This window comes from Carassius auratus, chromosome 27 (genome assembly GCF_003368295.1).
Source record: "Carassius auratus strain Wakin chromosome 27, ASM336829v1, whole genome shotgun sequence".
In the NCBI taxonomy this organism is placed as follows: Eukaryota; Metazoa; Chordata; class Actinopteri; order Cypriniformes; family Cyprinidae; genus Carassius; species Carassius auratus.
In genome coordinates, this window is record NC_039269.1 from 14,920,156 (window position 1) to 14,933,028 (window position 12,873).

The 12,873-nt window shown below is 38.4% G+C and overlaps 1 protein-coding gene across 4 annotated transcripts in view; it reads right to left on the reverse strand.

The window, feature by feature from the left end:
- Window positions 1-296: 296 nt before the first annotated feature.
- The window catches only part of LOC113045601 (chloride channel protein 2-like), a 72,349-nt gene continuing 59,772 nt past the window's right edge, over window positions 297-12,873 (reverse strand). For 3 of the 4 annotated variants that reach the window (XM_026206067.1, XM_026206066.1, XM_026206065.1), the window contains 8 exons: window positions 11,742-11,920; window positions 10,197-10,305; window positions 10,029-10,075; window positions 6,958-7,023; window positions 6,239-6,277; window positions 5,853-5,957; window positions 4,063-4,149; window positions 297-3,983 (listed from right to left, as the gene is read on the reverse strand). In XM_026206067.1, coding sequence (XP_026061852.1) covers window positions 3,528-3,983; window positions 4,063-4,149; window positions 5,853-5,957; window positions 6,239-6,277; window positions 6,958-7,023; window positions 10,029-10,075; window positions 10,197-10,305; window positions 11,742-11,920 — 1,088 coding nt within the window. In that variant the 3' untranslated portion in view covers window positions 297-3,527. The remainder of the gene's footprint in view (window positions 3,984-4,062; window positions 4,150-5,852; window positions 5,958-6,238; window positions 6,278-6,957; window positions 7,024-10,028; window positions 10,076-10,196; window positions 10,306-11,741; window positions 11,921-12,873) is intronic. The other variant, XM_026206069.1, reaches the window with a different exon arrangement.

Here is a 12,873-nt window from a genome sequence, read left to right on the forward strand (position 1 = left end):
TCATATGCAAACCTTAAATTTCAAAAACACAATTTCTTGAGTATTTTTGTTAGGTTTTACAACAGAAATATCATCCCCAAGTTTTACATAGGAAGAAAAATGACACTAAGATGTGAGTATAGATTGATATTTTTGGAAAGCATAGATCTTAAAAAAAAATTCTCAATTACTTTATGGGTAGATTTTTTTAGGGTGTTTTTTTTTCTATATATATTTGACCAGAAAACAAGACAAAAATAATTGAATAATAATAATTCCAGTATTTCCCACAAAAAATGAGTTGCATAAAACAGAAAGCTTTAAAGTTGAAATTTAATATTTACTGATGTACAAAACAATTCCATGTTTTCTGAAAAATAATGGTAACGGCTGATTCAATATGCTCATCTCTATATGTACAGGGGTATGTGAGTAGAGTTCATATACATACCGCTTTACCTGTGTTCTGTACAAGCAAATGATTTGTTAAAAACCATTTACGTTTATATGGGAGCAGACTTATTGCTTAACTCTACACTGAATGTGCGGCTATTAGCAGACACTTTACACATCGTGGGCTTGACTTAAACTGCACAAGCGGCAAACAGAGACAAAACATGACACAACATATCTAAAGATCATTATTAGTTTAAGTTATCCCGTCCCACTTCAGGATTCGGTTTCATAACAAACGTTAATAAAACAGCTGATTAGTGCAGCCGGATGAATGGCGAGGAAACATTTCGCTCGTGTGGCTCACAGAACCCCTCGCAGGCGTTTCTGAGAGAATGAGAAAAGGCTGTGTCAGAAAGTCAGTGTCATAGTTATGGTTTTGGTCCACTTGCCTTGATCCGTTTAAATCAAACCCGTGGCCTCCCATTTCTTCAGTGAACAAGAAAAAAGAAACGTAACTCATTCTCCATTTAGCTCTGCTTAGGCTGTGTCTGGGGTAGTTGTGCTGTTCTTGACCATACTGCATCGCGTCGTTCAGCCACAGTTTTGATGCAAACAGAACATTATACATCATTCCCAGGCTGATACTAGTGAAAACTCCACCGTCGAGGTCCAGTAAACCCTTTGCAAGTTGTGAAAACAAATTCTGAAGGCCTTGTTTCAATACATGTCCCATTCATGATGTGCATGATTGCAAATAGTTTCAAAATAATATGCACTGTAGAAGTAGAGTTCAGTAAAATAACCCTATTTGGCAAGCAGTCATTTTAATAAGACATTATTGCACAGTTGGCAGCTAAAAATCAAATGAAAAAGCTTCGCGCATTTGCAAAACAATTTCGAATAAGACGCGATCGCAGGTACACAGAATATCCATCGTTAATACTTTGATGATTGCTGGATGACATTGACCACAAACTCCCTGCAATAGTATTTATACAAAAGCTGGTACTAACACAATCGAAAGCTTCCCTCAATCTACACTGCCGTCTAAATCTGTGACAAACCGTGAGAATCTGCGAAGAGTATTGAGCTCTAGATTTCTGAACAAATCTGTCCTTGAAGAAAAAAACAAAAGGCCATGTAAATTAACCTGATGAAGTAACATGAAACAGGCCTATGCAGGCTATTTAAGCTTGCTGGAAAGCAATGATTCGTATTGTTTATGCGCGTGTGTGAGCATGCAAATGATTGCATTGGGTTTCATGCATATAATTAAGAATTTAAGAGGCTCCGTTTCTCCACTTGGAGTCTCTCTTGAGTATTTCAAGCTTTAAGGGGAGATGCTTTAATACATTTTAAATGACCAGGCAGCTATGCTACAAACTGGTCCTGATACAGATCGGCGCATGCTTAACATGCCTACATATTGTGGGATATCATTACTCGTAATTACAGGCAACTCCATCCAACCGTATGCTCAATGATGCTTTGTTAAAGGAGTTTTTTTCTGATGCTGTCAGTATGGAAAACGCCTGTGTATTGCTGTGTTTTGTTTGAATGGTAATTACAATGTGCTTCAAAACTACTCTGGTTGGAAACTCCTCAGCATGAGTCGCTTATGGTTTTGTAGGGGAGAGTGGGATAAGATATGCCATCCCTGTAATCGAGTAAACTGGAAGGTTTTTGTCAAATGACCACGTTTTTAAAAAGGTCTGTGGTATTCAGCTGCCTGTGATTCACAATTGTCAATTTTTTTTGTGTGTGTGAAAAAAATGCATGTCAAAGGAAATTTTCTGCATGGCAGGTAAAATGAGTTTGATGTCAAAACAAATTTAACCATGTCTAAAAATATTTATCATACATTTTGGTGAATTGCCAGTGTAGAAAACAAAAGAGGCTATTAACTGTTAAACAGTATGCTTGCTACAGTATATGCAAAAACACATTTTTCTGGTTGGTGAATATTGAGAATAAAAATATAAGATTAATGTTCATCAGTTATTCATATTTTACCTGAAATAGTTCAAATATTCCACAATGACTCAACATCCATGGCACATCTTACCCCTAATGTGGGGTAAGTTGTGTCACTCAGCCATTTTTTTCCCCCTAAAAAGTAATATATTTGTACCTTTATCTGTTCTGAAATATAATCAGGCATATTAATTTCCCTGATGACTTATTTCTTCTTGCCTGGTTTAAATCAGGGGTCAGCAACGTTAGTCCTGAGTTTAGCTCTAACCCTTACCAAACCCACCTGAACAAGCTAATCAAGGTCTTTAAGATTACTAAGGCTACAGATATGTGAGGGTTTTTTTCAGGGTTGGAGCCAAAATCTGCAGGACATCGGCACTCCAGCACCAACATTGCCTACCCCTGATCTAAATAAAAAGTAGCACAGTTTACCCCACTCTCCCATTTATTCTCCTGCCTTTCCACGACACCGGTTCCTGTGTCCTTCCTGCCTTTCGCTCATTTTGCATCATGTTCTTGTTCTCTCTCCATGTCTTCTGTGTCCTCTTTTGCCCACCCATTCCCTTTCTTTCCCCCGCTCTCTCTCTCCTTGCAGTGTGGGTTATTAAGGGCTATATTTAGAGCAAAATTGTAGTTTGGCTCTCAGAGACAATTTTATTTGGATTTAAAGTGTCTGCACCAGATGGGTGCGTTGGCTAGGTGCAGCTGAGTCACTCTCGCACACACACTCGACTTTTCTTACGTACACTCTGTCGCTTGCGCAAAGACGAAGAAGCACACACACAAGCGTGCAACAAATCAACAAACACACTTATGACATCATTGAACATAAACGTCTTTAAATGAATCTCATCAACATAAATCAACACCGAAATGCTCTATGAAGCCACAAATCAACAGACACCTAAATTGATGAGGAATACACAGACAGTTGCTTACAAGCCCATCCGATGCCACACAGCACTCACACTGCAGCGCTATCTATGACATCCCACACATACAAACACACACGCCGTGTTTCGTGTGAAGGCAGGACCAGAGATTAGGGTTGATTTGATTAGTACGGAGCAGAGAGTGTGCTTCACTGCTAAAATACTTCCTCCAGGTTTTCCTTAACCTGACTTTACAATCCCGTTTATGGTGTAAATGGAGTGTGTGTTACCGACCGCAAGCAGCTGTCATTCCGGCTGACCCTTTGAGGGCAAGGGGCTTCCCTTGCTCACCACTTCCTCCATCGGAGCTGGGCTTTGCTCGCCAACGACCTCCGAGCCTCCATCCTCCAGAGGGTGGGTACAGTCACAGGGGAGCTGCGCGAGGTGCTCCTCTTGGGGTGTGGCGTCGGAATAGGGCAGCTCTGATTGGTCGTCTGTGTGTAATGGGCTGTTCTGACTGGACAGCTCTGTGCACTCAGTCTCATTCACCAGGCTTCCCTCGGACGGCTGCTCTGTTTGGTCATCCAGGTCGGGGAGCTTAGGTTCCCGTGGCAGCGCCAGGCTCCTGTGACGGCTCCAGAGCTTGTGAAGCTCAGTGACCTCTGAGACGCTGTTGCTGTTGCCGCTGTCGCGGAAGCTGGCCAGCGGGGGACGGACTTTCACACCAGTCACAGTTACAGAGCCCTCGATGGCCTTACGCAGCTATAAACAGACATTTTTTTAAATGTGTTTTTCTACTATAAAGAAGAGCTAGTAAAAGCACCTTCACGCCTTCACTCACCTCTTTTAGAGAGACCACTCCTACCAGACGTCCGGTGCTGGTGACATAGGCATGATCCAGGCCAAGTAGTGAGAAGATGGTGTGTGTCTGAACAAAAGGGAAAAAGATAAAGTCTGACATATGGATAAATAAATGTGAAATGAGTCTATAGATTGGGGACCAATTCTCATTATTATCTAACTATTAATTATGACTTTTGCCACAATAGACTCCTAATTTGCTTCTTATTAATAGTAAGGTACTTGTTAAGTTTAAAGTGTGTGCATAATTATTAGGCAAGTTGATATTCTGATCATATTTTTTTCCAAAGCTCATTTGACCAATTCCAAACCACATCAACTGTAATAACTATTTTGTATTTATTCGTTTAGAAGTGATATAGGCTATAATTGTCCATGAAGGCTGGAAGTGAAAAACTTAAATTCAGGTGTGAAGAATTATTAGGCAGGTCTTCTTTTACAGATAAAATGAGCAAATAAAGAGATTTAACTTAATGAAAGTCAATGATCCAAAGAATATCAACTTAATAATAATGATAATAAGAATAACTTTGCATGCACTGTAAGTGTTAGGAAGGGTTATGGGATCCAGAATGGTCGTGCAGATTAAGGCATTATTATGTGCTTTGCAAGTCAACATAACAGCTAGTTAAGTAACAACAAGAATGCTAAGCAACTAGTTAATAGTAAGAAATGTTCCCTAAACTGAAGTGTTATCTTTGTTTTTCCATGACATTATATGGCTTACAGTAAAATCTATTGCTAACAAAAACCTGTCATGTGGCTTCAGAACATATCATACAAATGATCCACAATACTTATGATATTTTTTGTCATTTTATATGGCTGAACAAAAGAGTGCTGTAGGGATGACATTGTTTTTTAGACCTAAACCCAGATAAATGCATTTTTAGTTTCCTTCACTTCATCTTCCACAAGACAATGTTTTTTTTAATTTTTTTTAATGGGTTTTTTCTTAAATGACCGAAAAAAGATCTGTGGTTCACACGTTAAAAACATTTTCATGTTTTATTCTATGAAATAAAATACATCATACATCATGTTTGTGTTTTTTTTTTTTTTTTTTTTTTTAAGCTTTTACTTTTCTTGAAAATGGTGGTTGATAACACATGGCCTACTGGAACTACAGAGATGTTCAGATACATTAAAAGTCATCACGCTGAACAGGTAAAGTCATCTGCTCACTAGTCTTTTTTCACAGCCACATTGTGTTAAAGAACTGGGCTCTTGCCATATTCGGACGGTAATTCTTTCTCAAGGGGATGCAAGTTATGTTCACAATTTAAAGGGGGTAGCTGGTGATTTTATTGCCATCCAAATACAGAATGTCAGTGTTTTTCTCTCAACACCTGCATAAAAATCCCAGGCTGAATTACCTACTGGTTTTTTGACAAACACCAAGGTTGTGTTGTCCGGATCCACATTTCTGAGTTTTTAGAAAAAAATGGATTCAAAATTCAGTTTTTAAATCCTTTTTGACCAACGCCGAACACCATATGGTAACTGTTGTACTTCTCTGTAATTTGTGTGCATACAATACATTCAGCTTTCCACTTCTGGGGACTGTATTTAGGCTTCAAAATTCATAAAAAAATGTGTTAATTTGTGAAGTTTAACTTGGTTGCAGGGCTTTTATGTAATAACCCAAAGCCAATGTAAAAATCCTACTGGGTTTTTGTCAAGGGAAGTAGGGTGATGTAAACAAAAAATGTCGGCCTACAAAAATACACTGCAGTGCACTATGCTTGGCAGATACAGCAGATCTTTTACCTTATGCAAAGATGTCCGTTCTACCAGCTGAAAGGGGGCGGGGTCTATTTTACAGTTATTGAAATTAACAGCCTCCTCCAGCTGTTGCTCCTCCCACTCTGCTATCTGAAAAATAACATTTAGAAAAAAGTTAAAACTATTAAAGATTTAAAAATATATATATATATGTAAACTGATAGGTGCAATTATATTAATTCAAGCAAAAATGCAAAGTCATCATTTGAGTTTTAATAGAATCCCGAATTCCCCGAATCAAACTTTCAAACCCCTCTGTTTATTCTAGAATAGTTACAATGAAATAGAAATGACCTCAGCATATGTGACTCACTACAAGAATCATGATACAGTTACAAAATAATTAAGGGGTTAGTCTTAAATTGATATACCTCTGCTGTTGACATGTCATCTTCAACATCAGGTGCATCCTGAAACAAGTTTATTAATTATTAATTAGAAATGCACAAATGTTTGTTTCATACATTATTGTCCTCACAAACAGTCATGCAATTCACTCAGTTCACAAGACAAGCTACACATACTAATGTCATCTACCGAAGCGGCTCAAGCTTTACTAAACATTAGCAAGCTTAAGCAATACACTGAAACCCAGCTCAGGGGAGGGTGAGGTAGATTGGATGCCATTACGAAGGCAATAAAGAACTAAGACAGGGAATAGCTTTTCGAAAGGTTTTTAATTTTATTGGAGAGTTTAAGGCTCCAGTTCAAAATTGGACTTGAACCAACTTTTGTTCAAAATAAATTGGTCCAACTGCAGCATCCCCTGACGTCCGCCTGTAGGTTTACAAACATTTGGGGCCTGCTCTGGATCTTGACTACCGCAAAACCAAGCCTTGTGTCACACTAACTCGCTCAACCCCATGAGAGATGAATATACACTTCATAGCATGGCATGAATCATCTCATGAGTCAGCTTTGTTCCCTGTTCCCTAGAGGGGAAGTACTAAGCTGGAGGAGAGTATCAATACAGCACAACGGCAGACCGCAATAAGGCCTCTGAGTAAAGGCCCTATTGGCTGTGCCACTGCCAACCCGATGGTGTGTGTTTGTGGGCGAGCGGAACGAGTCCCTGCGGCTGCGTTCTTACCGCCATGGGTATCTTCACATGATTGGGCCTCCTGCTCCTCTTAGGAGCCATGGGGCCAGCATTGCTCTTCCAGACAAAACAGATAGAAAAGGGAGGAGCATAAAGCGTTAATGTTACGCTAACGCAACGCTCTCTTAACAGCTGCACCTTCAACATTGACTATTATCAAGGGACATAGAGCTGTCGATCCTCCAAAGAGAAAGGCAGAAAGGGGTGTGTAATAAATAAATACAGCAGCTGAAATCCCATGTTAATGCCAGGCTGACAAAACGCTCACTTGTGTGCTGGTCAACATGTCGATTGATAAGAAAAGTCCTGTGGGAGTCCACTGAAACATGAGGTGAAAGAAACACAGACTAAGGCTTTGTTCACACTGCACTTAAATTCTAATCATAATTTTGTATTTTTTATTTTTTTCATCTGGGCTGGATTCAAAAAAATTCATAAGAATGTTATTATCTGTCTTAGATAAATGTAAAGAAAAATTGGTTCACTGTTTAATTCTAGGCTTGATTGTGTTTTTGGGCTGTAGTCTAAAAGGTGTTAATGCTTCGTTTAAGAAAAAAAAACTATTTACCTTTATTCCACACGGCACTGTCCCTTCTCTGAGAAACCTGCTAATCATTTCCTGCTTTTATGAAGCCCCTCCCTTGGAATTGGCTATGGGCTCTGATTAGTTAGCTAGCCTAGTGTGTTGTGATTGGCTAAACCACCTCTAGTAGGCGTCTAAACGTCCCGCCCATAACCTCAGTGGCATGTGCTCCAGTTGTATTATTGCTTGTCAGTTTGAGTGCGATTGAGAAGCAGAGGACATTATTGAAGAGGATCGCGCAGAACCTTTGCAAGCACAGCTTTTAAATGGTAGGCCTTTGTTTTATGTTTTAAATATGGTTTTATCCTGATTAAAGCTTTAATACAGTACGGCAACTGCATGTGTGCGTCTATGTTTAATGCATTTCATAGCTATGTGAAAATAAGTGTATAATTGTAACAGTTCATTGTTGGAGCTGAGCTGAATGAGAGAGAGCAAGAGAGAGATGCAGAGCAGGGGGATGTGAAGAACAGTATTAAAAAAAACGCTGCTTTAGAACACTAATTTTGAAACTTGTGAATTCATTAGAATTATTAGATATGAATAGATTTTTATGTGCAGCTCCAGTTTTCTCTTCCTCATCTTTAAAGCAGTGCAGCATGGCCTCGCCCACTTTGCTACATTTTTCCGGGGGAGGGGTTTATCTGGGTTTGTTGTCATGAACCCTGGGAAGTATGTTGGAGTCCCAATGTGCCGTTTTTAAAGGCATTAAACTGCCAGAATTTTAAAAGAAGATATCGCCATTTGCATTGAACTTTACATGTTTCATTATTTTTTTTTTTAAGTCTTTGGCAAGAATCATTATTCAATCATTTAGCAAAAAAGCTAGTCATTTAATTTTTACGAAAAAAAAAAAAAAACGTTCTTAAGATATTTGAGAACTACTTTAGAATAAAAAAAAATGGATTTAGGAATATTCTGACAAATTTATTTTAGGACATTTCTTAACTTCTTTCTTAAAAAGATTTTTGAGAATCAGACTCCTGATCTGTATTTAAGTCAAATTCAAAGATTCCGATCTTCTCAGCATTCAATAATAAATGCCACATGCGCATGTAAAGAGTGAATTTGATAATTCTGCAGTATAAATGTTGAATAAAAATCCATGAAATTTAATTAAACTTGAATCATATTTATGTGCGTTGAATCATATTTTGTCATAAATGTTTAAAGGTCCCCTTCTTCGTGATCCCATGTTTTAAACTTTAGTTAGTGTGTAATGTTCTTGTTAGAGTATAAATAATATCTGTAAAATGCTAAAGCTCAAAGTTCAATGACAAGCGAGATATTTTATTTAACAGAATTCGCCTACAACAAACGACCCATTTGGACTACATCCCTCTAGTTCCTGCAGTAATGACGTCACTAAAACAGTGTTTTGACTAACCTCCGCCCACATGAATTCACAAAAAGGGGGGCGTGGCCTTGTTGCGCTCCGACAGAGAAGAAGGAAGAGCTGCGTTTTTGTTTGCCATGTCATTGAAACGCTGTTATTTTCATCTTGGAGTCAAATCATCTTCCCAGGGACGCTGTACTTGGAGATTAATGGTTACAATTTATGTTTAACTAGGTTCCCGAAAATTACAATCCACATGTAAAACTATGTGAAGCACATTTTGCTTAGGACAGCTTGCTGAGGACAACTTCCTCAATCTCAATCAGTTTAATGCCGGATTCGCGGGAAAGATTATTCCTGAAAGATAGAGCAGTTCCCTCTTTGTCTGGAAAAGGAGTTGTTTATGGACCACAACCGTTAAGTGTATTTTATTATTTAAGTTGGTGCGTTTAACAGTTTCTGTAACTTATTACACAAAGGGCAACGCTGTTTAGTTTTGTTAACTAGATGTTAGGGCTGTGCAAAAAAACGCATGTGATTTTCATGTGCATCTCGTCAGTAAAAACGCTCCTGTGATTATAAGTACATCTCCAGCACGTGTTTTCTAGTCCAATCACATTAGCACGAGGGCCGCGTGCTCTAAGCTGCTGTCGAATCACAACACAGGAATCGCTGGCCCAATCAGAACTCGTTACGTATTTCTGAAGGAGGGACTTTATAGAACAAGGAAGTCATCAGCCTGTTTTTATGACAGTGAAAACAGAGGTATAAAGATTGGTGAATTGTGTGAAAAATACTGTGTTTTTTTACACGCGAAACATGAACACATGTTATATTGTACACTGTAAACACAATCAAAGCTTCAAAAAAGTGTGAATAACGGGACCTTTAAAATAGGATATAATGAAACAGAAGGAAGTCAAATACGGCAAAAGATAGGCATGACTCTGAACAAAGCCTAAGACAACAAGCACTAAAACATTTAAAAAAGAAACAAACAAGATGTTTAGTCTAATTGTAAGGCTGGTTTAGCAGATGGTCCTTCCTGAGACTCTTGTTCCATATTCAGTCTCTGGGCACCTGTAAAATCTACAGCTACATAAGTGCCACGTATCACCCACAATCCCTAGAGATCCATTGTACCTCTACTAGCTCCTTCACAGGTTCCCCAGAGGAGAGGTTTGGAGAGCCTGCAGAAGAGGAGTGATTAGATTAGCACAAGATGGGTGCGTACCAGGGGGTCGCAGACAGTTCGCAACAAGACATACATGAGTAGGAGTTGAAATGTGTGAGTAAGTGTTATATACACACTGTTCAGTGACTCTGTGTTGCTGATTGCAGACACCGTCTTCAGAGCAGACTTGAGGGGGATCTGGGAGTTAGTCAGTGTGGGGCTGTAGGAGGACTCTTCAGTGGAGATCTGGAGAAAAACAGTCTCTTAGATCCACTTATAAGTAAGTTTGATTACTAACACAGGCTTCACATACTCTCAGTTGTTTTACTGAACTCAGAGATGACAGCCTGCCGGGAAGGAATTCTTTGGGATGAAACAGAAAACATCTGAATTTATTCTTCTTGAGGAATAAACAGACAACTGGAAAACACAGACTCCAAAAATAATGTCAGACTAACATTTAACATAATTAAAGAAACACTTCACCCAAAATTGAAAATTATTTATTACTTTCTCTCTGCTGTTCCAAGCCCATATGTCATTTTCAGCTAAACACGGAAGGAGAAATGTTTATGTTGTTCATCTTTACAAAAGCTCGTAATGACCAATAAACACTGTAAGGGAACCATAAAAAGAGTCCATTTGTTTATTTGCTATATTTCAAGACCTCTGAAGCAATACTACAAAGACTGAAATTTAGGTCCTTAATTATGGAAAATGTGCCTCTTCGCTGCAATTCTCAAATCTTGTTCTTTATCTTGTGTCCTGCAAGTTTCACAACACCAACCATCTTCATTAGTCTAAAAACATCTTATACTGAAGGCAGTCAGCCAAAACAACAGTTTGTGGAATATACTCTTTGATATAATAGTGTGGATAAGCACCACCTCTACAGAAGAAAATCGAGATCGCTGTCTGTTTAGCCCCGCCCACCGATTCACACACAAAGTGTTTACGAGAGAGAGCTGAATGCGCAGGTCTACGCAGAAACCAAATGACATTCCTTCTGATCCCAACATTATAGAAAAGAGTGGATTAACTATATTTTTAATTAAGACTGCATCAGTAAGAAATCTTTTGTCCACTAAATTTTGCCACAGATTTCTTTACAAACAAGGCTCAAATACAAAGTGAGATTTAAAAAAAAGATTGAAACTAAAAGACAACGCTGAGCTGACTATATTGGATCCAACAGTCATGTCACAACACACAAGTGTGAGGAACTGTTTTTATTATGTGGTCACTATTGCTTTGTCTGTTTAACAGATCGTTTGATATATACAGTACTAAGTATTTATGAGTTTTTAACCTAAATCACATCAATGTCCATCTATGAAGGAAATAGACTGTCAAACATACACAAGCCAATCATATCAATTGGTTTTTACTTCCAAGTCTACAATCTGCTACGCCTATTCAAACACAGCGTTATGATGAGGAAGGTCAAAAACAGGACAGAAAATTGCCTATTTCTTCTAAATTATTATGTTTTTTAATGTAAAAATTTTGATAACATCATAAGTGGACCTCAGAGAACAGCAGAAAATAAAAAACAAAGGCAGTTCATGACCCCTTTAAAAACACTAATAATTATATAACATTGTTTAGTGTAATCTTTAGCGATTATCTAAAAGAAATATCAATTTTACATGTGCTATTATTACTATTATACCAGTTCATACCAGGAAACGTACGCCACGACCAGTCCTGGGGGGAGAGTCTTGGGGGAAGGTGGGCACATGGGTGCCATTGTCCTGAGCACGTTCCCTCAAGTACTCCAGCCTGCGAGCTCGGCTGAGCTGCTGCGAGAGCAGGGTCTGCAGCTGGGAGCGCTCCATAGAGCCCAGCAGGATCATGGACTCTGGAGCCAGGTGGGGACACAGGCAAGGGAGACAGTAGAGAGACCAGAAAGAGAGGGAAAGAGAGAGAAAGACAGAAGTGAGAGAGACACAGCGGGATAGCTGGAGGAATGGGGGATAGTAAAGGGAAATGGTGGGAGGGCGGGTGGGAAAGGAGATGGAGAAGGTAAAGAATGTGTCGGTCACAGGGTATGAGGTGGAATTGTGGGATTACATTTCCAACTGTGAGCTTTCATTTGGGAACATCAAGAAAATGTCTGGAAAAGAAACTGTACTAAAATCAGTAAAACGTCAGGAAATATTTACAACTTCGTTATTACACAGTTATTTATTTGTATTTTTCCTTTTCTAGCACACTGTCCATTTTAAAGCATCACAAAAAACACTTCAAATAAACAGTACATTCAGAAGCTTCATTCACTTCATCTGTACACTGTACACTAAACTCAAAATTGTTATTAGGCAGATTTTTACACATTTTAAAAAAAAATCTAGAGATAAACCTTGAAATAAACAAATGTCTAGGATTCTGAAAAAACTTGAAACAAGTAACAGCTTAAAAGAATATATACAAAATGTTTCAGATTCTACACTAATCAAACAATTACAATGATGTGAATCTTTGTACATATGGTCAGATGTTCTTCAGTTTGGATTATTTCAACATCTTTAGAGTCACATATTCAGAAATCAGTCCAATATACAGATTTGGTGCTCAAGAAACATTTAGTATAATTATACATAATTATTGAACACCACCATTTTTCTCAGTAAATATATTTCTAGAGGTGCTGTTGACATAAAATTTTCGCCTGATGTTGGTAACAACCCAAGTAATCCTACATACATAAGAAAACAATCCAAATAAATTCAGAAATTAAGTTTGGTGTAATAAAATTGAAAGTCCCAGGGAAAAAGTATTGAACACGCTTACTGAAATGTACTTAGTGCTTCG